At 58.6% G+C, this 27571-nt stretch overlaps 1 protein-coding gene across 22 annotated transcripts in view; it reads left to right on the plus strand.

The window, feature by feature from the left end:
* The window catches only part of MYT1L (myelin transcription factor 1 like), a 397832-nt gene that overhangs the window by 358275 nt on the left and 11986 nt on the right, over window positions 1-27571 (plus strand). For all 22 annotated transcript variants that reach the window (XM_027550720.1, XM_027550721.1, XM_027550722.1 and 19 more), the window contains 4 exons: window positions 2329-2391; window positions 8158-8241; window positions 9502-9723; window positions 20180-20271. In XM_027550720.1, the coding sequence (XP_027406521.1) occupies window positions 2329-2391; window positions 8158-8241; window positions 9502-9723; window positions 20180-20271 (461 nt within the window). The remainder of the gene's footprint in view (window positions 1-2328; window positions 2392-8157; window positions 8242-9501; window positions 9724-20179; window positions 20272-27571) is intronic.

The raw sequence follows: 27571 nt of genomic DNA on the forward strand, positions 1-27571 counted from the left end.
CTGTGAGTGTGAATTCGCAGCCCCCACCGGCCCGTCTTCTTCCCCCGGTGAGGGTGTGACCGCGGAGGGCTTAGCTTCTCCACATTCGCACAGCCCACAGCAGCAGGCCAGGTACTGGATCTCATCTACCTAACTTGAAACCCTGAAAATAAAACAACAAACCTTTCCAGAAAGCCAGGCTGCTTTCTGGAAATGTTTTTTTCTTTTTTGACACTGTGACAGCTCTGAAAATGACCCAAGTCAACATTTTCTTTGCTTTCATGGTGACAAAGGGTGTTTTAAATACATCTTTTTTTTCAAATGACACTTTCATAAATGGTTTAAATGCACAAAAACGACTCCAAACTCCTCTTTTTTATAATTAGTAAAGATCTCGTTTTCGCTTGCAGTCTTGCTTGTGACGCCTCGATTAAACTGGAGCAGCGTGTGTCAACCTCCTCTGCCTCTACCAGAAACAGTCATTAAAAATTTCTACTTGTGCTTAACTGAGTATATTTTAAATGAATTTACACTGAGCTTAGGAAGAGTTGAAGGGTTTCTTTGCCCACAAAGCAAGGCCACGTGTACATGATTGGCTGGCAGGAGACGTTCCTGTTTCTTGATACGTTTTCAAAACAGAGCCGTGCATGGAGAGCTGCTTTTCTTAGGATGATTTTTACTGCTTCAAAATGTCCTCCCTCTGGGGTTGGGGAGGTCTCTCCACATGAGGTGCCATTTGGGAAATCAGCTAGTTAAATTCAGTCACTCACATTATTGATCGAATAGTCTTGTGATCAGACTTGAAGTTCATGCACAGCTGTTACTCTAGTGACAGTCAGGTCTACAGTCTGATCCGGGTGTTGCTTTTGATGAAAGTACAGCATCCTTCGGCCTCCGACTCCAGTTTTTACACCCTGACTCCACTTACACACGTCGATGACATCTCCTCGATGTTTGCCTTCCCCACAGTGCAGGCGGTAAATTAAACTTTCGTCCTTCAGAGGACACACCAGCCCTACGCTCGAGTTCGGTGACTGTGCTCCTTTCCCCAGGACTAGATGAGAATTAGGCAGTTCCTAAACATCAACAACGGACTGGACATCTAAGTGTCAAGATATGACATTCGCACCCCTGGACTCAGCCGGGTCTGTGTGGGCCCGTCACACACGCCCTGACACGCTCACTGACCTTGAGAAGGTCTGTAAGCAAGTAATTTGCTGGCCTTGGCCCAACAGCCAATACCCAGGTGTCTTTCAGAGCGGAGAGCAAGCTGAAATCACCCAGAAAGCATTTACACTTATTGACTGTTTTATATTCGTGATCTGTATCCCTGCCAGGGATTCAGATGCTCACTGAGTGTGGATGTTGGCACAGGGCCCCCTCCAAGAGTCCCTCCTGGGCAGTAACACCGTTATCATTTCATCCTTGCTTCTTGAGAGCTAACATTTAGTAAAAAGAAAAGATATGTTTCCCTCTTTTGGCCTTTATTCTCACCCTCCTGGCGGGTACAAATGCAGCTGATGTAGCTGGAGCCAAAGCGTCTTTGCAGGACGGCTGGTTCCCACGATGGTGGATTCAAGGCAGTCCTCGGAGGCAGGACTCAGGGAACTCTCTTCACACACAGCGTCTGCCACGGGCGCAGCTCTGATGTGGCAGGGAGACTGCAGGGAGCTCCCGGGAAGGTTTAAGCACGGGCCCCTAGGCGTCCGGACCCCTCTCATGATCTCAGTTGACTTGACCTGCGGACCAAGAGACCTTGGTGCCAAAGCAGAGCTCCCTGAGTGCCCACGGAGGGTCTGAAAGACCCCTGGTCCCACTCCCTGGCCTGGCACGGGGGTACCTGCACCAGGCCCCGCAGTCGATCAGGGGCAGGGCTGGGAGGGGTCAGCGTGGCCAGGCCCTTGTAACGTGTGGTTTTGAGTTTAGACACACCAGTCTCGGGCCAGTGTGTGTGCCTGTTCATGTAAAAATTCTCACATCATGTGTGGAAGGTGCAGCAACTCGCCAGCTGTGACTGGCCCACCAAGCTTGAATAAGAGACGGGGCGGGCACGTGGGGCGTATGGAGGTGGGGAGACTGCAGGCTGAATATCTGGGGACCAAGGTGCTTCCCCAGGACCTCCGGCCCCCGGGAGCGCCGCCGTGCGCAGAGGGAGGCGGGGTCTGGCCGAGCCCGGAGGAGACGGGGATGGGGCTACTCCGTGCACCCGGGGACCCTCCAGCTCTGGCCCGCCTCCTTCACCGAGGGAGGCTCAGCATTTAAGAGACTCAGAAACTAGATGCATAAGGAAGCTACTTGTTCGGGAGATTGAAGCTTTCCAGTGACCCCCGTGTGTGTCTGTGATTGCAGGTGCCCCACGCCTGGCTGCGACGGCTCCGGGCACATCACGGGCAACTACGCTTCCCACCGCAGGTACGTGCCTCGGGCTCGAGACCCCACCCCCGCCATGCCCTCTCAACTCAGGCTCCACACATGCTCAGGTGGCTCCATCGGGGAGCTGAGGGTCTAGAGACCCTCGACCACAAAGCAGGCTGGCCCCAGCCAGTGGCACCCTCACTCAGAACACCAGCTCTCGGGCCCACAGGCCCCTCAGACGCCCCCGTCCCCCCGGCAGTGGTGCCACCAGCTCCATCTGCAGGAATCCTTTCTCAAGTCATGCAGGAGCACGCCCTTCTAAATTGACAAAGGATGAGAAGAAGAGCCAGGATATTATAAGCTCCCTGAGAACAGCCACTGAGAGGCAAGCTTGCTAATCCCACTGAGAGCTGATCTCCTAAATATTGAGATTAGAGCCACAAAGCTGTTTGGTTATTATAAGCAGGGATCAGCAGAGCTGAGCACACAGAAACGCTTGACCTCACAAATCCGGGCCCGCCTGTCCCGGAAGGCAGGGACTTCTAAGGGCAGCGTGGAGATTCCATCGTCCAAGACGATGGGGACTCCAGGCCGCTCGCACGCCCTAAGCAGTTTATGAACCTCCGTTCTATACCAGGAGCCTCCCAGGTGGCCAGGGTAAAGAGTCTGCCTGCAATGCCCGAAACACAGATTTGATCCCTGGGTCAGGAAGATCCCCTGGAGAAGGAAATGGCCACCCACTCCAGTATTCTTGCCTGGAGAATCCCATGGACAGAGGAGCCTGGAGGGCTGCAGTTCGTGGGGTCCCAAAGAGTCAGATATGACCTGGCAACTAAACCATGACAGCAGCAGTTCCACGGCAGGCCCTGTGTTAGGAGCGCAGGGACAGAGACTTTCAATACAACGTCTGCGCAAAGAAGGGTGTAGACCCCGAGGCCCTGAGCAAGAATGCCTTGTCGAGTGCATTCAGGATCAACAAGCCCGGTCAGGACAAGAGCCGGTCTGAACAGAGACCCTTGTAATACAGAGTCTCCCACGAAGGGCGCAGAGCGGCCTCTAACAGATGAACAGGCAGCAACACAGCTGTCAGCCTACCATTCTCCGAGATCAGATTATAGATTGGGCAGCGGATGAGCCCTTCAGTTTCCCCCATGAAAACTGAAGGGAAAGGACAGAGAAGAGACAGAGAGGGAGGAGTCAGGAGAGTTGGGGGTCACCCTGAGGCCCGTCGGATGCAAACCAGCAGACTGGGCCATGGGGGGCAGGGTGCGGCCACGCCATGTGGCTGCAAAGCCCCCGGGACCAGGTCCCGGGGCTCCGGTCAGGGCCGCCCCCCGCTGGCTGGCTGGGCTTGGCTCAGGGACACAGCTCGCCGGGGAGGCTCTTTCCTCGTTAGGGTCCTGCTGCAAGTTGCATGCTTCTGTGTCCACTTCCCATCCATTTGAGAGCATCCTTTAAACAGCGCGGATCTGGGGACTCAGGCGTTAGGAAGCCCCACTAAGAACCGAATGACGGCCAGACTTCACACTCGCTCGACGGAAACACCTCAGTCTCTGTCTGGGGCTGTCCGCCTGGCACTGTGGACGTTTGGGGTCTGACCCTCCTTTGCCCTGGGACCGCCCCGTGCACCGTCGGGTGTGGGAAGCAGTGCTAGCCCACCCACTCGTTGCCGTGGCACCCCCTCCCCATTCCTGACGACCGGGCGTCTCCAAACACACCGGACGTTCCCGGGGCCACTGCCACGCACCTCAGGGTCCAGAGGAGTCTTGCCGGGTTTACCAGGCCGCCCAGAGCCAGCTGCTGCATCATGAATGCAGAGCAGAGTGAATACCTCCAGAAGGGATCTCCACAGCAGCCTCACTGCTTTAGGGAACATGAAGTGAAATCAGATCAAGCTCAAGTTCAATATCTAAGCCAAGCACACTCTGCACTACTCTTGATTTTAAGTTAGACTGTATCTCAGCCCTCACGAGGCCACAGCTCCCAGTACCGAGCAACGCCTGCAAACTAAAAGCGAACCTTTCCTGGTCATTTCATGTCCACCTGTCTGCTTTTCTACTTTTTTTCTTTTTGGTTTGGCATGACGTAAATTTATTCAATTTAATTTTAAACATGTGTATGCGTTCACTTACATTTTAGAACAGGGTTAGTTAGTATAGTGTAAACTTGTGAGTAAAATGTAATTAAAGCTTGACTTGAAGCCCTTCTCTAGGGCTGGAGTTAACAGTACCAGGACTAGTCCACAGAGCTGAGAAGTAAATTTGACTGGGTTTTCAGCCACTTGCGGGCTATACACAGCCCTGCGGGGTGGCATGTTCCACAGCGTTGTTCATCGGAGAAATTCACTCCGTGTGTGCAAGTCAGAGCGGGCTCGAGCCCTTGGCTGGGAGGAGGGGCCCGCGTGACAGCTCCTGTGCACACTGGGCGCCAGAGAGAGACAGAGGCCCAGTGACCCTCAGAGGTCACAAGTACACGTAGAAACACGCCTTTCGGGGCGTCCCTGGGGGCTCAGCTGGTAAAGAATCCGCCTGCAATGTGGGAGACTTGAGTTCGATTCCTGGGTTGGGAAGATCCCCTGAAGAAGGGAAAGGCTACCCGCTCCAGTATTTTGGCCGGGAGAATTCCACGGACTGTATAGTCTATGGGGTCGCAAAGAGTCGGACACGACTGAGCGACTGTCACATCCTGGGAACATGAGGTGGTGTTCCCTACTTGCAAACCTCGGGGAAATTCCTACCAGGGAGCAGACCCTCACTCAGCCTTATTCTAAACCCTGCCAAGATTCCAGCCTGGCACAGGCACCTCAGAGATACGGCGGATTCGGTGGATCCGGGCCACTGACTCGAACGCTGTGAACACACTCACCATCATCTGAGCCTTCAGCGAGCTGTAGTCATTTTGTAGTATCAAAGATCACAGGGCAGCACAACAGATGTAACAATAATGGAAAAGCTTAAAATATTGCGAGAGTTTTTAAAAATATGACACAGAGACATGAAGTGAGAGATGCTATTGGCAAAATGGAGCCTGTAGACTTGTTAGACTCAGATCGACCGCAACCTTCGACTCGTGAAACATGCAAGGTCCGCAAAGCACACCACGAAGAGATGTGCGTGCCTCTCCCTGGGCTCCAGGGAGGAGAGGACTGACCCTCGGGCCCTCCAATGCCCCCACCAGAGGCAGGTGAGGTGCTGGGCTCCAGGGAGGAGAGGACTGACCCTCGGGCTCCCCGACGCCCCCACCAGAGGCAGGTCGTCTGCTTTCGGACATCACCTCTCCCCAGGGCTGTGTCCTGGACGCTGCCCCGGGAACCAGGAAATGTGCCCCCCGCCATCCTCAGAGCACCCTGAGCAGCGGGAGGATCGTGTCTGTCTCCGCTGGAGGAAACAGGCTCTGAGTGCTTAGCTGTAGGAAGCAGGACTTGGCTGAGAGGCCACCGCCGATGTCCCGGCTGGTCGTGGACGGACCGCCCCTGGACGGCCTGAGACGCTCCCTCAGGGAGAGGCAGGGCCGCCCTCTCGCCCGACACAGGCTGTGACTCTCGTTGCAGTTAGGATGGTGGTGTGACTTGCTGTCTCTCTAGCACTTCTGAAGCTTTCTTAAGCTTACTGTAATCAATAGTATTGACCGTCTCTGATGTCCTATCAAAAAAACACAACCCATCATCAGAAGCTCTGTCTCCTCTGACGTCGGCAGAGAGACCTCGCGCTGCAGACGGAGGAGCTCAGGCCACGTCCCAAGTGTCCAGTCTTCAAACCACAGCCACGAGAGCCCTTTCTTCAGTTCTCCGGCAAAGGCGCTGTTTCCAGGCACCGCCTTCTTTCCCTGACCCTGCTCCAGGCTGGCTCCTTTCGGCCGTCTCCAGATGCGCCGGCACAGCAACGTCTCTGGGAGGTCCTCCCCGCAGGCTCCCCAACACCACCCCCCCACCCAGGACTACAGTCTCGTGGCCCGGAGCACGCGCAGCAGGAGCCTGAGTCCCCGGGACCCTCCCACCTGGGCAGCGGCACCCTGCAGGCTCCAGGCTGTCCACCAGGACGGCGCTGCAGGAACCCATACCTGGACCCTCCCATCTGTGCCGAGAGCATTTCCATGAATCGCTGCACTCTCCTCCAGGGCTGCTCTGACCCTCGGGGTGTGAACACAGGGCACAGGGCCCCTGCAGCCCGCGAGGGCTGGTCCTGGTTCCCAGGCACCTTCGATCCGCTCTTTCACAATAAGGACACAACCTGCCCTCCCTGGGGACGGGGGAAGCACGGGGCCGAGATGCGTCACTTGGTCCCCTGAGCTTGGGGAGACCAAGCTAGAGCCCCATGTCCTCCCTGCCCCGAGGTGGACGTGTCCCCCAGTCCCGGGGAGGCGGGGGAACCAGCCTGAGGAAGCGCAGACACCAGCAGGAAAGAGAGCCCCCTTCCAGGCTCCCCGGTACCAGCACAGATCAGGACTGGCAGCCTTCTGGGGGGCACTGGCCCCATCCAGAGGCTCTCACGTGGGCCACAAAGCTCTGCATGCAGACGGCCACACGCACAGCTTCTCAGGGCAAGGGCCAGCATGCAGGACCGTCACTCAGACAGAGCAGCGCCCCTTCCTGCCCATAGGCTGGCCTCGCTGGGCCTGGCAGAGCCTCGGAGAAACTTGCCGAGCCTGGGAGAGCCTGGGAGAGCTGGCTGTGGGCTCTCCCGCCTTGGACGTGATGCCAGGATCCCAGTCCAGCCCCTGTGTCAGAGCCAGGTTTTCCTCAGAGTCAGAGTCACGTCCAGACTGAGCTCCCTGCGGCACCACTTGCTCTGCTTTGGTTCTGTTCCAGTTTCTCTTCACTCCCAGCCCCTTCTCGGCAGCGGGGGCCCAGAGCCATGCCTCCCCCTGAAGTTCAGGGTGGAGGAGGGAAGGCAGGACAAGAAGGAGGCAGGCAGGACAGGCCGACACCGCTCAGCCCCAGGGCGCAGGTCTGGGCTTCAGACCAACCTCTGCCAGGAGGTGCGGCTTCCCAGAGAGGAGCCAGGCAGCTGCACAAGCGCGGGACACGGCTAGGGAGACGGAAGTGATGGGGTGAGGGGCTGAGGACCAGCGTGCTCGGGGGACGCAGCCCCGACAAAGTCAGGACGAGGGTCAGAGCGGCACGCCCGCCCAGACCCCGCCGGGCCCCGCCGCCAGCCCCCTGGGCAGCTCCAGAGACCGCCCGGGGCCCGGTTCTCTGGTTCCTCACAAAGATTCCCTGTCATTCTATATAATTTCACACTGAAAAGCCTGGTATTAGCTACTGCTGAACAGGAAAGAAAAATCATATAGACATTCCAGCTGGAAAATTTCCTTTAGATAATGGGAGCTGTTCGTTCTCCAAATTCCAAAATTAAATAAAATCAGCTTGGTCAGTCTGCACCGCGTCTTCCAAAGGTGCCACAGGAAGTCGTACATCAGGTGAATGGGGCCGGACGGCAGGCGCACACCCCTCCCAGGTTCGGGGGCTCTGTGATGCGTCTGCAGGCACGGCTGCAGAAAGGAAGAGGGGCCTGTGTGTCTCCGCACTGTAGCCCCGCTGTTCTGAGAACACCCCACCGCCACAAGCCAGTCCCGCCTCTCCTGGGGCTCTGGACCGCACAGGAGCCAGTTCCCCCCACCAGGCTCTGGGTGCCCTTCTGGGAGACCTGCAGTGTCTGAAGCCCCCAAGGTTCTCTTGCGCCCGAATGGGCCCTCCCCCGGGACTTTGTCTTCACTCCAAGGAGCACCAGTTTCCAGAGGAAATTGGGTCAAAGCACCATCAATGGTGAAAGGAGCTTGAGGGTAAAGGTGCAGGCCAGCTTCTGAAGTCACCTGTCTCCTTAGCCTTTCAGGTTGCCCGAGAGCCAAGAAGAGCGGCATCAGGATAGCACAGAGCAAAGAGGACAAGGAGGACCAGGAGCCCATCAGGTGCGCGGGCCGGGGGCAGGGCTGGGGGCTGCCGGCTGGGGCAGGTCAGGCTCGGAGCGGCTGGACGAGGGCGAGGTCACAGCTTTGAGAGCAGAACCACGCACAGCACCCTCCGAGTGACAGACGAGGTGACAGCCGAATGTCCATCCATCTGGGGTGTACAACCGGTTACAAGGAACGTCCCTCTACCACTCACGGGGAGAAAGAGTTAATTTACTGGGTGTATTTGCATACATACTGAGCATATTTACATACACTGTCAGATTCATGAGCGAGTACGACGTTATTAACCACAACACCCAGCATACGGCTAAGTCTCCCGCTTATGCAAGTCATTCCGCTGTCCGTCCTCTGCTTCTTGCTAAGGAGGATGGAGATCATCAGGGGTACAAGACCAGCACCCCACCCTCTCCCTGCAGGCAATGGCCCTGAACCTCTTCCCAGTGAGCCTCAAAAACCTGTGATATAGGTCCAATGCCACTTTCCTGAAATTTTAATCTCACTCAGTGTCTTTGGAGAAAAGTTTTGATGAAAACAAACCAAAAAATTAAAGTAAAAACGTGCCTGTGGTTTGGCTGTAAGTCCCGGCGCTTCACATAACCCGTGACAGAGAGGTTTCAGAAGCACTGCTTGATTAGGCTGTTGCTGAACTTTAGCTCCAGTTGGTGAGCTTCCCATTTATTACAAAAATAAAAAAGTGCTCCTGGAGTACCTTGTAACTAAACCACCTCTGCTGCTCACACCCCTGTCTGGCTGGAGGGGAATCCTGTGGTCTAGAAAACACGGCCAAACAAATAGGTGTTCTCCAGCTCCTGAGAAGAATAGGAGCTGAGAAGCTGAGAACAGGTTTATAAAATAATCATTAAAAAAGAATCCCAAAGTCAATTTCCCATTGAGTTTGCACATCTCCTGCCGAAGGCTGAGACCCTGTCTCAAAGCGGTGCCTCTCAGACAGGCACCCGCACCCCAGCTGCTCCAACAAACGAGTTCTCTTCCTCCCGCGGTGTGGGCATCCCTCCCCAAGCCGGGACGCTCTACTCCAGGAAAGCTTCTTGGACCTTCCCTGGACCAGTTTCCCGGAGGGTGAACTACCTCACGTCTCCACTAGGTGGTGCCTTTGAGTGGTTTTGTTTTGTTTTAATCCCACCGGAACCGGAGTAGAAGATGCTGGGTTTTCCCTCATGTTAGGTTACTTTGACTTGGCTGCGGGGCGCCCGGGCACCTGGGGGCGAGACAGTCACGTGCCCCCTCTGCCCCCAGGTGCCCGGTGCCCGGGTGTGATGGCCAGGGCCACATCACCGGCAAGTACGCCTCGCACCGCAGCGCGTCCGGGTGTCCGCTGGCGGCCAAGAGGCAGAAGGACGGCTACCTCAACGGCTCCCAGTTCTCCTGGAAGTCGGTCAAGACGGAGGGCATGTCCTGCCCCACGCCCGGCTGCGACGGCTCGGGGCACGTCAGCGGCAGCTTCCTCACCCACCGCAGGTGAGTGCACCTGCCCCCCTGCGTGCCAGCGTGGGGGAGCGAGGACTTGCGAACCCACACCAGCTCACAGCATGCCGAGGCGCGGGGAAGGAAGAAGCAAATTTAGACCCATTTTGCAGAGCACACACTTGTCCCACCACATCAGTGTATACGGAGAGGCTTCCCAATGCCTTTGATTGGGATCCACAGAAACAGGTTGTCATTTTACACATGCACACACACTCACAAGAGTATCTGTGGGTTTAATTATTCGTTTTGGCTGAATATGGCCAACAGATCCCACTCAAGGACAAGGTGGCACGTGGTTACAGGAGCCTCATCAGATACATCAGAAAACCTCCAAAAAATCCAGTCACCCCCCCCCCCGATTATTATTTGCTTAATTTTGAAATATATGTATATACAATTACATTGACTCAGAAGAAGAGGCAAGTGGCCCCCCGTAGGCATCAGGATGAATGACTGATGCGGACACATCTCAGCCACCCCCAGCTTTCTGGGAGCGAGGCGGGAGACACAGCACCTCACATATGACATAAACCCACGGGGTCTCATGAACTCTCTAACCTCAAACCCCGGGCACCTCACCTCCATCTGCAAAACCACATCAAACACAGAATAAGCCAAAAGGAATGATGCGGCAATGAGCCTTAACGTTCTTTAGGAAGTTTGGTTTTTATTGTAAAGAAGTTCCTGCTCAGGTAGAAACTCAGGGGCCAAAAGAGACAGATGAGTGTCTTTCCCTGACTCTCCCCAAGGCGGGGTGGGGAGTCCCCTCATCTCCCTTCAGAAAGCGCCCTTGAACAGAGAGGCTTGCATCCAAAGACACAGAGGCCCCCGACCCGCAGCACACACTGGCTTCTTCCTTTGGGCAGAAACAGATCACAGTGCTCATGGCTGTGTGCGTGGGGTGGGGCCAGCCCTGCACCCGGACACCCGGCCAGGCTGGCCACAGCAGGCACTTGGCAGGACAAACGTCTCACTCTGCTCAGAGCTGCCCTCCCTGCCAGCGGGAGGGCTTGGCCTGCGCCCCCAAACTCCACTCTAGACGGGGTGCTACCCGAGAGAACTCCCTCTGCTGGTACCTGTGCACCCTTGTTCCAGGGCGTCTTCAGGACACAGTCCCAGAGGCGGAAATGCTAGTTTTCACGTGTTGATAGGAAGTACCAAAGTGTCCTCCAAAAAGTGCCTGCTTCCTTCAGTCTCTGGCAATCAAAAACATTTAAAAAAATTTTAAGTCCTGCCTACGTGACCTATGGGTAAGGGTCACAGATAAGCCATAATCAGACACAGATGGGAGCAAGCTGCACTTCTCTGATGACATGTAAGCACTGGGGTACCTGGAGAAGGGCATGGCAACCCACTTCAGTGTCCCTGCCTGGAGAACCCCATGGACAGAGGGGCCTGGCAGGCTATAGTCCATGGGGCGGCAAAGAGCTGGACACGACTGAGCGACTTAACTCACACACACACTCTCGGGTACCAGAAACATCACCTGAGGACATGAATGTAACTGCTCCTCGTGCTGTTTCCAAGCCTCTGACTGAACTGTTGCCCGAGAATCACAAGAGTGACCTTCGCGGGGAGCCACCCAGCAGCGTGCACCCCTCACAGGCTGGTCACTCAGGCCCCCTTGGGGCCTGTGGTGCGGACCCGGGCCCCTGACTCCGAGGCGCTCCCACCCGGCGGGACCCTGGGCCCCTCCGCGCACCCCCAACGCCTGCTTACCCTCCGGCTTGACACTCAGGTTCCCGGACCCAGCAATCGCATAAAGACGCCCCGGCTCTCCTGGTCTCTACCCTTCCCGCTCTCTTTCCCCCTAACCGACACTCCTCCGCACTGTGTCTGGCCAGGCGGGGGCTTCCCCCGTCTTGGAGCGGGAGGGAATCTAGGGGCAGGTCTAGTGAAGACAGACCCGTGACTGTGCTTCCGCAGAATCTCTCCGTCCAGAATCCCCGTGATGCACCCTCGGGTCTGCAGACAGCTCACCCAGGGCGCCGAGGGGGTGCCAGGAGGAGACCCTGAGTCCAGGGCAGGAACCCTCAGCCCACCCGGTCTAGCAGCGGGGGCAGAGCTGTGTTCCGGGGCTCCACAGTAAGACAGAGCCGGGGGGCGGAGCCACTGAGGGAGGAGCCTGTGGGAGGCTGCTCCACGGTGGGCGGGGCCCTGCCTGTGGTGGGCGGAGCCGAAGGGGCGGAGCCTCAGTATGGGAGGCTGCTCCACGGTGGGCGGGGCCCTGCCTGTGGTGGGCGGAGCCGAAGGGGCGGAGCCTCAGTATCCGAGGCTGCTCCACAGTGGGCGGGGCCCTGCCTGTGGTGGGCGGGGCCGCGCGGAGATTTTAATACTTCATTTCTCTGTGACGCTCACTCAGCGGTCTGACCCACTACCTCTGCCCCCTCTGAGGAGGGAAGGGACGTGCATGCTGCGTGGAGAGTGGCGGGAACCCCCAGGTGGCAGGTGGCGGGCGTCCTCCTTCTGGGTATAAATGTGTCTTGGGGGACAGGGTGCAGGGGGTTAGGGGGTGAACAGGACCCTGGGAGAGCTGACCTGCACTTTTTCAATTATGGTAAAAAGCACACAACATGACATTTACCGTCCTACCCACTCTTAAGTGTCCCGTTCGCGAGCGATAAGTAGAGTCTCACTGTTGTGCAGGCACGTTCACCCCCAGAGCCCTCACCTCCAGAGGGAAACCCTGTGCCCACTGAACGCACTCTCCCAGCCCCGCTGGCCCCTGGCACCGCCGTCTAGCGGGTCGGACTCTCTGGTCCTCAGCTAGGGGGAATCACAGGCTGTCTGTCCCATGAGCCTTTATCTCCATCAGCACAGCTCCCGGGTCCCGCCACACTGTAGCCGGCATCAGGCCACCTTCCTGTTGAAGGCTGAGTCGTGTCCTGTTGCATGCTGGCCTGCACCTTTCAGCTGTTGAACAAGTTTTCATTTGTTTCATTGTATAGATGGAATGTTGTTCCCTGGCGGTGTGAGAACCGCAACCCTGGCTGGCACCCAGCTGAGGCACAAACACGGGCTTAGCAGAGGGTCCTGATGCCTCCCCCCGTGAAGTCCTTGGGCCCGGCCAACTGTCTGGAACCCACTGACGGTTCCTCAGACTTTGAGGCCTGGGTGTGGACAAGCATCCCAGAAAGACACAGGTAGTGGCTTGAGATTCAAGCTGTTTATACAGCCCACATGCCACAAGAGCAAAGCAGCTTTTAGAGTCAGAAGAGTAGACAAAGACAGAAATTCCTGTTTGGTGCTTTCTTCCCTCCAAGCCATGACCACCCAGTGAGATGATGAAGGGCCACTTTCTCAGGGGCCGTAGATGAAAGGGGGGCACCTGCCCTGGCTTCCGGTCCCAGGACGCCCACTTGCCCTGCTTTCCTCTTCAGGGAAGTGACCACACCAACACACCCTCTGCATGCCCATGCCCCCATCTGCTGTGAAATCGTTTCCATTCATGTCTTCCCTATAAGGATGCGGAGGGCCTCCTCCTACCCCCTTTCTCCTCAGCAGAGCTTCTGTGAAGCTCTAGGAAGTGCTCACTCCATCATTAGGACTGGCTGAGTCAAGGCAGCTGAGTTAGGCAGCTGAGATGAGGAACAAGACCTGGGAGTAGGTGTAGCCTCTCAGGAGCAAGGGAGGGCGTTCTTGGAAGGGGCAGCTGGAAGTGAGCTTTATCTGAAGGAAAGAAACCAGGCAATGGAAAGAGTTAAAGGCACAGGGCAGTCGCAGGGACTTGATGGACCGGATCCTGAGATGCAGACTGACCAAGGCACCAGGATCTCACCAGACACGTGACGAGGTGGTGCCTGGAGTGGTTCTGGGTCAGATTCCAGGATCAGGGTCAGAGGTGTCAGGGGAAGGGCTGGAGAGAGGACACTCTGGCAGGGTCTCACCTGCCTCCGGGGGGTGGGGGCAATGGCTCAGCTGACTGGAAAGGCCCCCCAGCCTGAGTGGGGGTGTCAGGACTACGCAAACTGTGGAGCCTCCCATGCAGGAGAGACAGAGGCCGTGAGGGAGGGGCTGGGGAGGGTTCTGTGCCTGTGGATCCACTGCTGTGTGTGAAATGGCCGCACTGTGCAATCACCTCAGTCTCATTCCACTTGACGTAGAATAGAAGATTCTCTAATCCTAATGAATAAATAAGTAAGTGACTTTAGAAGTAAGTCGTCCCTCACTGGGCTTCATCTAAATAATTTTTTAAAAAAATTACCTCCCAGACCCTCTTAAACTTCTTCCCACCTGGACCACATGACCTAATTTATTTGTTTTCAGTTCCTCTACAATCCTTTATGGAGAAGGAAATGGCAACCCACTCCAGTATTCTTGCCTGGAGAATCCCATCGACGGAGGAGCTTGGTGGGCTACAGTCCACAGGTCGCAAAGAGTTGGGCGCAACTGAGCGACTTCACTTTCACTTTCACAGTCCTTTATAAATGCACAGATCACCTTTTTTAGGATATTTATTGTGTTTGATGTTTCCCAAGAGAATTGTGGTAAAAATGTCACCATAGTGAGTGACTTCTATGAGTTACTTTTGTAATCAACCTTCTCCTTTAACGTAAATGTGAGCTGGATACGCAGCCTTAACAACCACTCCAAACACTGGAGGTTCCTTTCTTGCTCACAGGACAGAACAAGATGAGGGGACACCAGAGAAGGGCTCAGTCACCTTCAGCACCTTCTTCAAGGGTGGTCTTCATTCCACAGCCCAAGACGGAGAGAATGCGAAGGATCCCCCTGGGAGTCAGGGAGCACAGATTACTTCCTTCTTACCCCATGGGTGGAACCTGGTCCATAGGATGCTGGGAAATGTAGTCTGCATGGGATGCTGGGAAATGCAGTCCACTTGGGATGCTTGTGAGTCCAAGAAGACAGCCTTTATGCACCTGCCTTTCTGTGATGTGGAAAAGCCGTAGTTTTTGTTTTTTGTTTTTTTACCAAAATTTATGTCAACAAGCAGCCACAGCTCCCTGAGGTCTGCATAGTTCCATTTCAGAGATGCCAGTAAGGAGAAAGCTGGACAACCAAGGAGTGTCTGGGCACACTGTCCGTGCACCACCAGCATCTCAGTCTGTCTGTCTGTATTTCTGCAAGACCAAGGCCAAGGCTGCCATAGGGCAGGTACGAAAGAAGCCTGGTGCCATGGGATGGACCCCAGGGAGAGGGAGTGAAGAGGGCAGACCTCTTCCCACCCAGCCATCCCACCAGGAGGAGCGCCCACCACCCTTGGCCTCGGCGGATGGGTCGCTGTCTGCCCAGGAGCATGGAGGTGGGCTCCCTCTCAGGTTGAGACCATGGCCACACTTGCCCAAACCCCACGTGTGGACAGGGGACACTGAAGCAGCCCCAGGGTTCCTGGCTCGAGACTGGCTGGAGGTAAATCTGGACTTCACAGCATTGCAGCCCTGCACCCGCTCCTACTGGGCTCTTGTCCAGCCCCTGGACACTTGCCTCTCCCCAGGGCCATCATGCACCCCTTCCCACCTTCTCCGAACCTCGGCTCCCACTGTCTCCTGGCAGCGGGGTGGAGGGAACAGAAGGCGTGGCAGGGCCTCCAGCCCAGCTGGTAGTTTTCTGTTTGAGGGAATGATGTTGGAATCATGGCAGCTCACTTACGAGAGGAGACTCCTCCATTCTGGATTCTCTGAGATCTGCAGGAGGTGAGGAGGGCGGAGGGTCCCAGGCCTCTGGAGGAGAAGATGCTGCAGGCGTGAAGATCATCTCCCTGGAGCAGACCCTGTGCTGACTCACCGTGATTGCGGTACTCCTCTGGGGGAACCAGCCAGGCCCCCGTTTCACGCTGTAATCAGAGTCTTCCTCCTTGGGAGGAGAGAAGGAAGCCAACAGGCCCTGTTCTCTGGGGCAGGCCTCACACTGGCCACCTCGGCCCATCCCCTGTCCACCCACCTTGCACTGACTGCTGCCCCTGCAAGCTCCTCAGATGTATGAACTCTTTTACTCCAACCTCCACATTTCAGTACTTGCGAGAAAGCACTAAGAAGGGAAAAACTCAGATCCAACATCTGTTCCAAACCGCGAATCCCACAGGGCCGGTGAATGTTAGCTGCTGGGTCACAGCGCCGGCCTCCTGGGCCTGAGACCACATGGGCTGGGGGCAGGCTCCTGGGGAGATGCCACCATGCTTGATGTTTTCAGACTTTCTCCTCCTGAAGCGTGTGCATGTCCATCCATCCGCTGCTGCTCCGTTTGCAGGTCCGGGGTCACTGGATGTGCGAGGCTACTCGGCCCATGGCTGATGCTCGGTTACCACGATGCAAGAGCCGAGGCTCCCCAGTGCTTGGTTGAGTCAATGCAGGCCCACATGTGCGCAGCACACGGGTGGGGGCTCCCACCTGGGACGGCGCAGGGCCGAGCAGCACCCAGGGTGCCCTGCAGGCCCCATCCGAACCCCAGTTCCCTTGCTGAGCTCCGTGGCCCTGGGTCCTTCAGGCTCACCCTCTGCTGCCCTCAGCACCTGCCTGCTGGGTCCTCACTCTGGGAAGGCACCCTGAGCAGCCCTCGTGGGCAGCCAGGGGCCTAGCTGGGTGAGGACACGCCCAGCCACACTTGTCACCTCCTGCCAGGAGCCCAGGCCCCGTGTCCCCACTCCTGCAGCACCTCTGCCCTACATCCTCAGTGTCGGGGGCCCCCTGCACTCTCACCTGCTCCCCGAGATGTGCCCCTGAACTCATGGCAAGAAAAAACCACACTCACAGAACAGTTATGCTCATATCTGAAAACAGAAATAGTATAGGAAAATGGGAAATGTGGATGAGGAGCCCAGAACTGATGAACAGATACGATGGTGTCAGTTTCCTACGCTGCCTGACACACACCACGACCTGTGTTTCGGTGTTGAACAGAGTTTGTCCTCTTGGTGTCAGAGGTCAGAGGTCACAACATGGGTGGGCTGCGGGTGGGGAGGGCAGTTTGGGGCGCCGCCTTGTCTCTGCCCTTTGTCACATGTCCTTCCTCTGTGTCCGGGTCCAAACACCCCTCTTTTCCCTCATGAGGTCACAGGACAAGCCCCCCAGCCCTCCAGCACCACGTCACCTTGACTCAAGGGTGCCTCACAGGCCAGTTTCCCACTGGGTCCTGTCAGTTCTGGACTCAGGGCATCAGCGTCCTCTGGGGACACGACCATCCACAGCGATGATTTATACCGGATGAGCTTACGGGAGACAAGCATCCAGGCCTCCCCGCAGGGGCAGCAGCCACACTTTCATAAACAAACATCACTCGCCCACACCAGCGGGGCACTTGCCCAAGAGAAGAGCGCCAGAGCCCCTTCGTGAGCAGTACGGTCCCCACACTGCCAGGGAAAGCATGCCTGATCCCCCAAAGGCCATCCCTGTGGGTGGTCTGACTCCACACCTGCCCTCAGGCCCCACAGCAACTCCGGGCAAACAGTGGGTCAGAACGGCATGATAACAGCAGTCCTCTCCAGGAGGGTGTGCAAGCCCCTCAATTCCCCGTCCTTGGAGAGAAGACCCCAGCAATCCTGTTATACCTGCTGCCCAGGCCCCTAGACCCTCACAAACAGCTGATTCCCCCGTGATGCCATCAAAATGCACGTGGGGAGGGGCACCAAGCCAGGGAAACACTGTGATTGCGGAGCCTGCCACTCTCCCCTCTTGCCCACAGCCCCCTGCTAATTAACGCCCGTGACCGGGACACCCCAACTGCCCCGAGGCCCTGGTGTCTGGGTGCAGAGCCTGCTGCTCCAACACTGCCCTCTCTCCAAGGCTCAGGGCACACATTTGGCACCAAATGGTTTGGGAGAAACTCAAGAATATTTGGGGGAAAAAACTCCAGATCTGCATCATGGACTGGGAAAGGACCGCAGGACAGCCCTTTACACTGAAACGGGAGCAGATCAGACAAGTAAGGGGAGGCAGGGATTCTCTGGGGGTCAGAGGACAACCTGTGCCCCGACACCCGCCTTGAGGTCCCAGGAAGCCAATGCAAAGCCGGCTGCTCAGCGGGTGTGGCGCGCGCCCTTGTCAGCGCCGGCCCCTCGGCCCCTCGTGTCTGCCTGCCGCGCTGCACTCCCCGCCCTCGAGCTCACAGGTAGCACGGCCCCAGAGTCACCTCGTGAAGGCGGCGTTAGCGTGGGAGTCCGTGTGCTGTACAGGGAGGTGTGGGGTCCTTATGAGGACTTTAGCAGCAATGGTGAAATCACAAGCAAGGTGCCAGAACTGCAAACCTGCGTTTCCTGGGACAGAGACTGCGTCGGGGCCTTTCGCCAGGCCAGGGCCCGTGGTTCCCAATTCCCAGCCACTCTGGGCCGTGAGCAAACCTTGGAGCAATACAACCCCACTGCCCTGTGTCTCTCTAACCACCGCCCCACCCTGGGAATTTCATGGCGATGTCCTCCTGAAGGGAATGCGTCTGGTGGGCGGGGGTGGGCTGGGCTGGGGGTTGTTGTTCTGTTGCTCAGTCATGTCCGGGTTCTTTGCGACCCTGCAGACTGCAGCACAGTGGGGGCGAGTCCTGATAAAACGCCGGGCTCCCCACCCCCATGCCCTCCATCCCTTCTGAAGCCCTGGCAGTGTTTGCCTAGAGCCCTTCCTGGAGTTCCTGCTGGAGCCGCAGCCAGTCTGGGGCCCAAGTGTGGGCCCTGGGGCAGAGACCAGTTAACTCCTTGCTGCTGGGAATCTGGATCCTGGACCTTTCTGGGCCCCTCCAGGAGAAGTCTGGCTTTCATCAGCGACGTCTCCTTAAGGGCTGCTGGGTCTCCCCCCGCCAGGACTCCACCCGCATCGCACTGAGACCCCCAGAGTCAGTCCGCAGTAGGACTCCATCCCCATCGGACTGAGACCCCCAGAGTCTCCCCAGCAGGACCCGCCGCGTGGACTTGAGATCCCTGGACCAGCTGGGACCCTGGCATCTGGTGAGGTTGGCGCGAGTGGCCGCTAGATGGCACTGCGCCCTCGCTGGGGACCCAGCCACCCAACACCCAAGCTGAGGCTGCCTACCCAGGGCACTTCCAAATTTGAGCTGCGCTGGGATGCAGTCACAGGATTGGAATGGGGCAGCACAGAGCGGGCTTGCATGCACAAAACACGTCCATCTCTGGGCCTCTGTCTCCTAATTTAGTTCCCAGCTCCGGCTGCAGGGCGCCGTTAGTTTGTCACTTCCGGGCAGTGGCTCAGTTAACTGGAAACTAGGAGAAACCACTGCAGACTGAAATCGGATTGTGACGCTCTGCGTGGGTCCAGGAATCCCTGTGTGAGACTGTTTGCAGGTCATCCTGCGGCTGGGCACCATCCACCTGCTGACAGATGCCTGGGGACACCGCAGCCCTCCCTGGCTTCCGTGTGGCTGGGCCGCCTCCGTTCTGTCCACCCTCGCTCTGTCCATCGCTCCCTCTGCGCTCAGTGTTCGGGTGGGAGGGTCGTCGTGGACGGTCACCCTCAGTGCACAGCTTTCAATTCACGAGCGTCCTGGAGCCCCGGGGACATGCTGGCCTCCGATCAACGGGCCTGGGGCTGATGGTCCCAGGGGTGCAAACAGGAAGCAACCTGTTTGTCCTGCTGCCCCTTCCCCTGTGGATCTAGAAGCTTCCTGAGCGAGTCTGGGGCCCAGCGAGGTTCCTGGAGAAGCAGCGGGCGGGGCAGTCACCCAGCCTCCGTGGGGAGAACCCTGCACAGTCATCAGAGACAAGCGTCCCCTCGAACCCACAACTGGGACTTGCTTATTGTACGAAGACGCATCCCCCCACCAAACACCTGCCGAAAGCACATTGGGAAAGTGTTAGAGAAGGCGTCAGAGGAGACGTTCCGGAAGCTCACGGAGCCGAGGCAGACGTGTTGCCTAGCGACTCTGTGCTCTGCCTCTGGGTGGGGCGGCCCTCAGCATGGACCCAGAAAGTGAGAAACAGGGAGAGGCGTCCTGCAGAGACACAGTTCGGGCCCGGGGCCCAGCCCAGGGTGCAGAGTACACAGGGGACCTGGGCACGTGTGTGAGGACACAGCCAGGCGTCAGACCCCGATGGTCAGGGAGCGCACAGGTGTTTACACCTCGTGGCTGGGAGGCGGGCCCTGGGTTTCTCCCAGTACCTGTGGGGAGGGCACCTGCTGAGTCAGCATGAGTCTGGGGGCGCCTCACTCCACCTTTCACTTCAGTACGTTTTGCAACCAACGCTTGTGCGGGTTTGAGACTTTCTGTAAGGAAGTTTTTAAAGAAGGGGGTTCCTCCGTAAGCGTCCCGAAAACCCTCAAAGGCGGACACGGCCTGAAGGGGCTGGTCTGCCTCCCCGGAGCCTGGTGGCCAGACCTCGGCCCAGCCATGCCGCGGCCCTGGGCTCCAGGCCAGCCCGAGCTTCGTGGTCCCCACCACGCCTGCCCACGTCCTGGCTGGTGACCCCTCTGCCAGGCAGGGCCCCGGGCCACTCTCCCTGCCGCTGGGATCCCCAGCGCATGACTCACGCAGTCTCCTGTCTCGCCCCCAGCTTGTCGGGATGCCCGCGGGCCACGTCCGCCATGAAGAAGGCAAAACTGTCGGGAGAGCAGATGCTGACCATCCGGCAGCGGGCCAGCAACGGTAACGGCGCCCCCCCGCCCCGCCTCCCCCATCCTCCCGCCCCGGCCCCTCGTGCAAGGGGGTCTCCGGTCACTCCCGCCTGTCCAGAGCCAGTCCATGGGGGGTGGCCTCCCAGGGAGCCGAGTCAGGGGTCCCCCGGCCACATGCAGCCCGCCCCCACCCCACTGTCCTCTGGGGCCTATCCTTGCGCCTGTCTGTCCGTCCACACAGCCCTCCTCCAGATGCTGTCCTGCAGGGGCACAGAAGTGCCGGCGGGAAGCCCCGGGCGCGTGCCAGGGCACCAGTCCAGTCCCGGTCTGTCCTCGTGGCCCCCAGATTCCACAGCAGTGGACTCGCCTGCAGAACACTCAAGGCTGTGTTCTGACCCCCAGTCAGCCCTCCGGGTGCTTCCAGGCCCCTGGGGTGCGGGCGCGGGCGGGGGGCGGGGAGCCCCCGGTCAGTTTCTTGGGGGGCTCCGTCTCGGCCTCCTCCTACAGGGGGTCCCTAACCAGGGCCCTCTTCCCACACGGCCCCTGCTGCTGTGTTTTTCCAGCTTGTGTGTTGTCCTGTTGGAGACTTCACGGTTTAAGAGGCACCAGGCAGGGCTGTGGTGCCATCTGGGGTCCTGGGTGTGAGGCTGCGACGGGCCCTGGGGAGAAAGCGTGCGAGACCAGCTCCGTCTTAGGGCTGCGGGCGAGAGGCCAGTGTTACTGGACCAGCACGTGCGTTAAACAAGGACATGTCTCTAACAAACACACGGACGGACGCGCGGACCACAGCCAAGTTGCCAAGGCTCGAGGAGGGTGACCTCGTGTGTCCCCGGGAGGGGCAGTCCTTGGTCACCGGGGCAGTGTCTGTGTGTGTCCTCGGGAGGGGCAGTCCTCAGTCACCGGGGCAGTGTCTGTGTGTGTCCCCGGGAGGGGCAGTCCTCAGTCACCGGGGCAGTGTCTGTGTGTGTCCCTGGGCGCCAAGGTTCTATGCTCATTGGTGAACGGAGCTCAGCGTAACTGTGATCGGGAGTCAGCAAAGTGACCCGAGAGAGCCTCCCCTTCCAGACCCCTCGGGGGGACTCTGGGGAGCGGGGCTCGGGCAGAGAAGGTTTTCTATGAAAGTTATGGATCCAGGCTCTGGGCAAGGTGCCTCCCTGACTCTGTGTCCCCAAAGGCGCGGTCACCCCGGTCTAGAGGCCTGGGCGCATCACAGGAGCCCAGATCCTCCTCCCCCACTTCCTGGGCTGGGGTCCAGGCAGACCAGGATCCGGCCCTGCCGCGTGCTGGCCTGATGGGGCTGGGAGCCCTAGCCACCATCTGGAAGCTGCCGTCGCTCACTGGACATTCATTTTTGGTCCTGAGGATGGCTCAAGGGGCGCAGAGACAACGGTCCTCAACATGGGCCCCGTCACCCACCAGGAAGGCAGCCAGGGCCACGACGCCTCACCTGAAGTCCTGGTCCCACGAGCCCCACGTCTGTTCAAGTCAGCTGGGGGCTCAAGATGCAGGACCAGTTGGACAGAAGCCTTCAGACTAGCCCACCAGCCTGAGGAGCTGGTCTAGAGACTCTAAGGTCACCAACACCCCCTCTCACTCAGCCATCGAGGGGCACATTGCCCTAAGGAAAGCCATATCCACTGAGCTCTTTTTGAAATGTTTAGCATGACATCTCACCTACAAACAACCCTGGAGCTAAAGTAAAAATTCTTCCGCAAACTGACGTGAGCCCACACCAGCTTCTGAATCTGGATAGATGGAGCAGTGTAGACACAGCAAGAAGTGGGGTGAGCAGGTCTGCAAACGAGGAGGAGCCTTCCACCGGGAGGGTGGCCAGAGCGTGGGGAGGCCCCGGGTGGCGTCTCTCCTGTGGGACGTCTGACCCTCAGAATCCTCCTTCCATGTCGGCCAAGCGCAGCTGGGAACCAGAAAGGGTGGGTGCCACGTGGGCGAGGAGCCCAGGCTTCATCTGGCTGGACGCCCAACTCCAGGCCCAGCCCAGGTCAGCAGGGTCACCCTCGGGGGTTGCCATCGGCTCATCTCTGCATCTGAGCTCAGCTCCATGACTCCAGGTTTCGGAACCTGTCTTCCTGCTGTAGGTTCTGTCACACACTTGTCCACAGACAAGGACCCTGGGAGCCCAGGTCACCTGGAGATGAAGCTCCAGAGTCAGGTCAAACCCGGGTCTCCCCAAGCCCAGTCCGTGCCGAGCCCGGCCTGACAGTCCCCTCGCTCCACACCTGTCGGGACTTTTCTGCCAGGACTAGAGGCATTTCTTACTGAACCCAGAGCTGAACACGTCACTCCGCGGATAAATGGCCTCATCCCTGTGTGTCTGACCCAAGGGCAGGACTCGGGAGATTCGCTCCTCTCTTTGGGGGGCTAGGGGTCAGTGGTCACTGCCCACGTCAGCCACGCCTGCCCTCCGCAGTTGAAGGCATGTGTGTGAGGAAGAGACAGCCTCTCACTCTCTTCTCTTGAGCATCCGGAGGGTACGCCTTGTCCAAGGTCACTCACTCTCCATGACACCCTGTCCTCTTACCGTGGTGGAGCTCCGTGGCCAGGCCCGCCCAAAGCCCTGGGCTGACTCGGGCCGGCAGCTTTGGTCCTGAGTCTGGGCGTTCTCCCCCAGGCGTTCACCTGAAAGGGAAGGAGCATGTCTGAAGGTCCCGAAGCCTCTTTCTGGTTCTAAAATCCAGTGTTCTCTCTTTTTCTTTCTGAAGTTTAGAGAAGAGCCTGCTCTGGCCTCGTCCCCCAAAGACCCTCATTGTTCTGAGTGTCCTCCGAGTGACCCCCTATCGTCTCCGAGTAGCTGGGGCCCCGCACAGTTATCAGGGTCTCCTCTGGGACCCCCACGCACACATTCACTGCAGGCCTGTGAGCCTCCCTCCCCGGAGCCGTGCGGCAGGGGCCTTGGGGCTTTGGTTTTTCTGTTGTTTGTGTGTGGTTTTGGTTTTTGATTTTGGTCAAGTGTTCAGGAGAGAAGGTGGAGGAGGGCATGGCAACCTACTCCAGCATTCCTGCCTGGAGAATCCCCATGGACAGAGGAGCCTGGCGAGCTACAGTCCATGGGGTCGCAGAGTCGGACACGACTGAGCAACTAACACACACTATCAGGAGAGAAGGGCATGAAAGAGCTCCCCGCCGTCTTGTCTGCTGTCAGGGAGCTGAGTTGAGGGAAGGGCCCCCTCCCCTGCCTGCAGCTCTGTCCGGGGATTTTGTGCACCGATTCATTTATATCATCAACAGCCTGAGCCCGGGCCCTGACGTTCTCCATTACCTAGAAGGAAAAGGAAACTCAGAGAGGTGAAGGCAGAAGCAAAGACAGGCGACCTGTGAGGGAACCAGAGCCGGCTCACTGCCGGCCAGGGCCCCGCTCTACCCAGTAGGGCTGAGGGGACCTGGCCCTCTCTCCCCTCCGGGAGGGGGCTTCAACGCTGGGGTCTCGTGCCCTGGGGTTCTCAGGGGTAACCTGGGCTCTGAGGGATGACCTGGGCTCTCATGGGTGACCTGGGACTCTCATGGGTGACCTGGGCTCTGAGGGGCGACCTGGGGCTCTGAGGGGCCACCTGGGGCTCTGAGGGGCGACCTGGGCTCTGAGGAGCGACCTGGGCTCTGAGGGGCGACCTGGAGCTCTGAAGGGCGACCTGGAGCTCTGAGAGGCCACCTGGGCTCTGAGGGGTGACCTGGGCTCTGAGGGGTGACCTGGGCTCTGAGGGGTGACCTGGGGCTCTGAGGGGTGACCTGGGCTCTGAGGGTGACCTGGGCTCTGAGGGGTGACCTGGGGCTCTGAGGGGTGACCTGGGCTCTGAGGGGTGACCTGGGGCTCTGAGGGGTGACCTGGGCTCTGAGGGTGACCTGGGCTCTGAGTGGCAACCTGGGCTCTGAGGGGGGACCTGGGCTCTGAGGGGTGACCTGGGCTCTGAGGGTGACCTGGCTCTGAGTGGCGACCTGGGCTCTGAGGGGTGACCTGGGCTCTGAGGGGTGACCTGGGGCTCTGAGGGGTGACCTGGGGCTCTGAGTGGCAACCTTGGCTCTGAGTGGCAACCTGGGCTCTGAGGGGTGACCTTGGCTCTGAGGGGTGACCTGGGCTCTGAGTGGCGACCTTGGCTCTGAGGGGTGACCTGGGCTCTGAGGGGTGACCTGGGGCTCTGAGGGGTGACCTGGGGCTCTGAGTGGCAACCTTGGCTCTGAGTGGCAACCTGGGCTCTGAGGGGTGACCTTGGCTCTGAGGGGTGACCTGGGCTCTGAGTGGCAACCTTGGCTCTGAGGGGTGACCTGGGCTCTGAGGGGTGACCTTGGCTCTGAGGGTGACCTGGGCTCTGAGGGTGGCCTGGGCTCTGAGGGTGGCCTGGGCTCTGAGGGGTGACCTGGGGCTCTCATGGGTGACCTTGGCTCTCAGGGGCGACCTGGGGCCCTGATGGGTGACCTGGGCTCTCACGGGTTACCTGGGGCTCTGAGGGTAACCTGGGCTCTGAGGGGTGACCTGAGCATCTGAGGGTAACCTGGGCTCTAAGGGGTGACCTAGGCCTTTCAGGGGTGACCTGGGGGCCCAGAGGGGTGACCTGGGCCTCTCAGGGGTGACCTAGAGCTCTGAGGGTAACCTGGGCTCCGAGGGGTGACCTGGGCCTCTCAGGGGTGATCTGGGCTCTGGGGGGTGACCTGGGGCTCTAAGGGGTGACCTGGGGCTCTAAGGGGTGATCTGGGCTCTGAGGGGTGATCTGGGGCTCTCAGGGGTGACCTGGGGCTCTCAGAGTTAACCTGGGCTCTGCAGGGTGACCTGGGCTCTGCGGGGTGACCTGGGCTCTGAGGGGCGACCTGGGCTCTGAGGGGTGACCTGGGCTCTGAGGGTGACCTGGGGCTCTGAGGGGTCACCTGGGGCTCTGAGGGTGACCTGGGCTCTGAGGGGTGACCTGGGGCTCTCAGGGGTGACCTGGGCTCTCAGGGGTGACCTGGGACTCTGAGGGGTGACCTGGGCTCTGAGGGTGACCTGGGCTCTGAGTGGCGACCTGGGCTCTGAGGGGTGACCTGGGCTCTGAGGGGTGACCTGGGGCTCTGAGTGGCGACCTTGGCTCTGAGGGGTGACCTGGGCTCTGAGGGGTGACCTGGGGCTCTGAGGGGCGACCTGGGGCTCTGAGTGGCAACCTTGGCTCTGAGTGGCAACCTTGGCTCTGAGGGGTGACCTTGGCTCTGAGGGGTGACCTGGGCTCTGAGTGGCAACCTTGGCTCTGAGGGTGACCTGGGGCTCTGAGGGGTCACCTGGGGCTCTGAGGGTGACCTGGGCTCTGAGGGGTGACCTGGGGCTCTCAGGGGTGACCTGGGCTCTCAGGGGTGACCTGGGGCTCTGAGGGGTGACCTGGGCTCTGAGGGTGACCTGGGCTCTGAGTGGCGACCTGGGCTCTGAGGGGTGACCTGGGCTCTGAGGGGTGACCTGGGGCTCTGAGTGGCGACCTTGGCTCTGAGGGGTGACCTGGGCTCTGAGGGGTGACCTGGGGCTCTGAGGGGTGACCTGGGGCTCTGAGTGGCAACCTTGGCTCTGAGTGGCAACCTGGGCTCTGAGGGGTGACCTTGGCTCTGAGGGGTGACCTGGGCTCTGAGTGGCAACCTTGGCTCTGAGGGGCGACCTGGGCTCTGAGGGGTGACCTTGGCTCTGAGGGTGACCTGGGCTCTGAGGGTGACCTGGGCTCTGAGGGGTGACCTGGGGCTCTCATGGGTGACCTTGGCTCTCAGGGGCAACCTGGGGCCCTGACGGGTGACCTGGGCTCTCACGGGTTACCTGGGGCTCTGAGGGTAACCTGGGCTCTGAGGGGTGACCTGAGCATCTGAGGGTAACCTGGGCTCTAAGGGGTGACCTAGGCCTTTCAGGGGTGACCTGGGGGCCCAGAGGGGTGACCTGGGCCTCTCAGGGGTGACCTAGAGCTCTGAGGGTAACCTGGGCTCCGAGGGGTGACCTGGGCCTCTCAGGGGTGATCTGGGCTCTGGGGGGTGACCTGGGCTTCTCAGGGGTGACCTGGGCTTCTCAGGGGTGACCTGGGGCTCTAAGGGGTGACCTGGGGCTCTAAGGGGTGATCTGGGCTCTGAGGGGTGATCTGGGGCTCTCAGGGGTGACCTGGGGCTCTCAGGGGTGACCTGGACCTCTCAGAGTTAACCTGGGCTCTGCAGGGTGACCTGGGCTCTGAGGGGTGACCTGGGCTCTGAGGGGTGACATGGGCTCTCGGCGGTGACCTGGTGGCACACCCCTGTGGAGGCCTTTGGGAACTTAATTACCAGACCCTCAAGTTCCCCCTGACGCTCCAGAATCGGACAGACTGAGAACCCACCAGTCATGGGCCAGCCCTTCCCCCTACCGCAGTCCCCACTGTCAGCTAGCTAAGAAAGGACTCAGCGGAACAGGAAGCACTCCTGAATGCTGGGCTCCTGAGGGCACATCCCGGGAGGCAGAGGGTAGGGCAGCGGGGGAGCAGGGCTGAGTTCAGCAGGAGACGGGGAGGCAGCCTGTGCGCCGCAGTGCATCCGCACATCCGCCTACCCTCTCATCCATCCACCGTCCATCCATCCACACGCCTACTGACCTCCTAGACCAAAAATTAGGGGTACGATGGTTGTCATGGGGGCCCAGGCTAATGTTTTTATTGGATTTAAAGTGATGATGACCTCCATTGGAAGGTTGATCTGATCTGCAAATTGTTTTGATAATGAAGCCTGATTTGCCACTTAATTTACACAGTAGATTGTTTTCATAAATTAAACACTTGACCCAAGGCTTTGATGGAAATATATTGAAGATACTCTGCAACATACAATTTTCTAGAAATACATACATTTTTGACAACTATTTAACGTCACAATAAAAAGCTTTAAGTGACAATTTTAGGACTTGTGAGGAAGAGCTGTGTCTTTTGCTAATTTTTTAATTCAAAGTATTGAAACCCACTGCACAAGAGCACGGAGAAGGCGATGGCACCCCATTCCAGTACTTTTGCCTGGAAAATCCCATGGACGGAGGAGCCTGGTGGGCTGCAGTCCATGGGGTCTCGAAGAGTCGGACACGACTGAGCGAGTTCCCTTTCACTTTTCACTTTCATGCATTGGAGAAGGAAATGGCAACCCACTCCAGTGTTCTTGCCTGGACAATCCCAGGGATGGGGGAGCCTGGTGGGCTGCCGTCTATGGGGTCGCACAGAGTCGGACACGACTGAAGCGACTTCGCAGCAGCAGCACTAGAGCAGATGCGGTATTTTTTCTTTTAGCTATTTTAGCTATTTTTTTAGCTCCCATGACCGGGTCAGCAGGACAAAACCAGTCTGTGCTACTTTCTAGTCAGAGCAGAGACG

Source organism: Bos indicus x Bos taurus, chromosome 8 (assembly GCF_003369695.1).
Source record: "Bos indicus x Bos taurus breed Angus x Brahman F1 hybrid chromosome 8, Bos_hybrid_MaternalHap_v2.0, whole genome shotgun sequence".
Taxonomy (NCBI): Eukaryota; Metazoa; Chordata; class Mammalia; order Artiodactyla; family Bovidae; genus Bos; species Bos indicus x Bos taurus.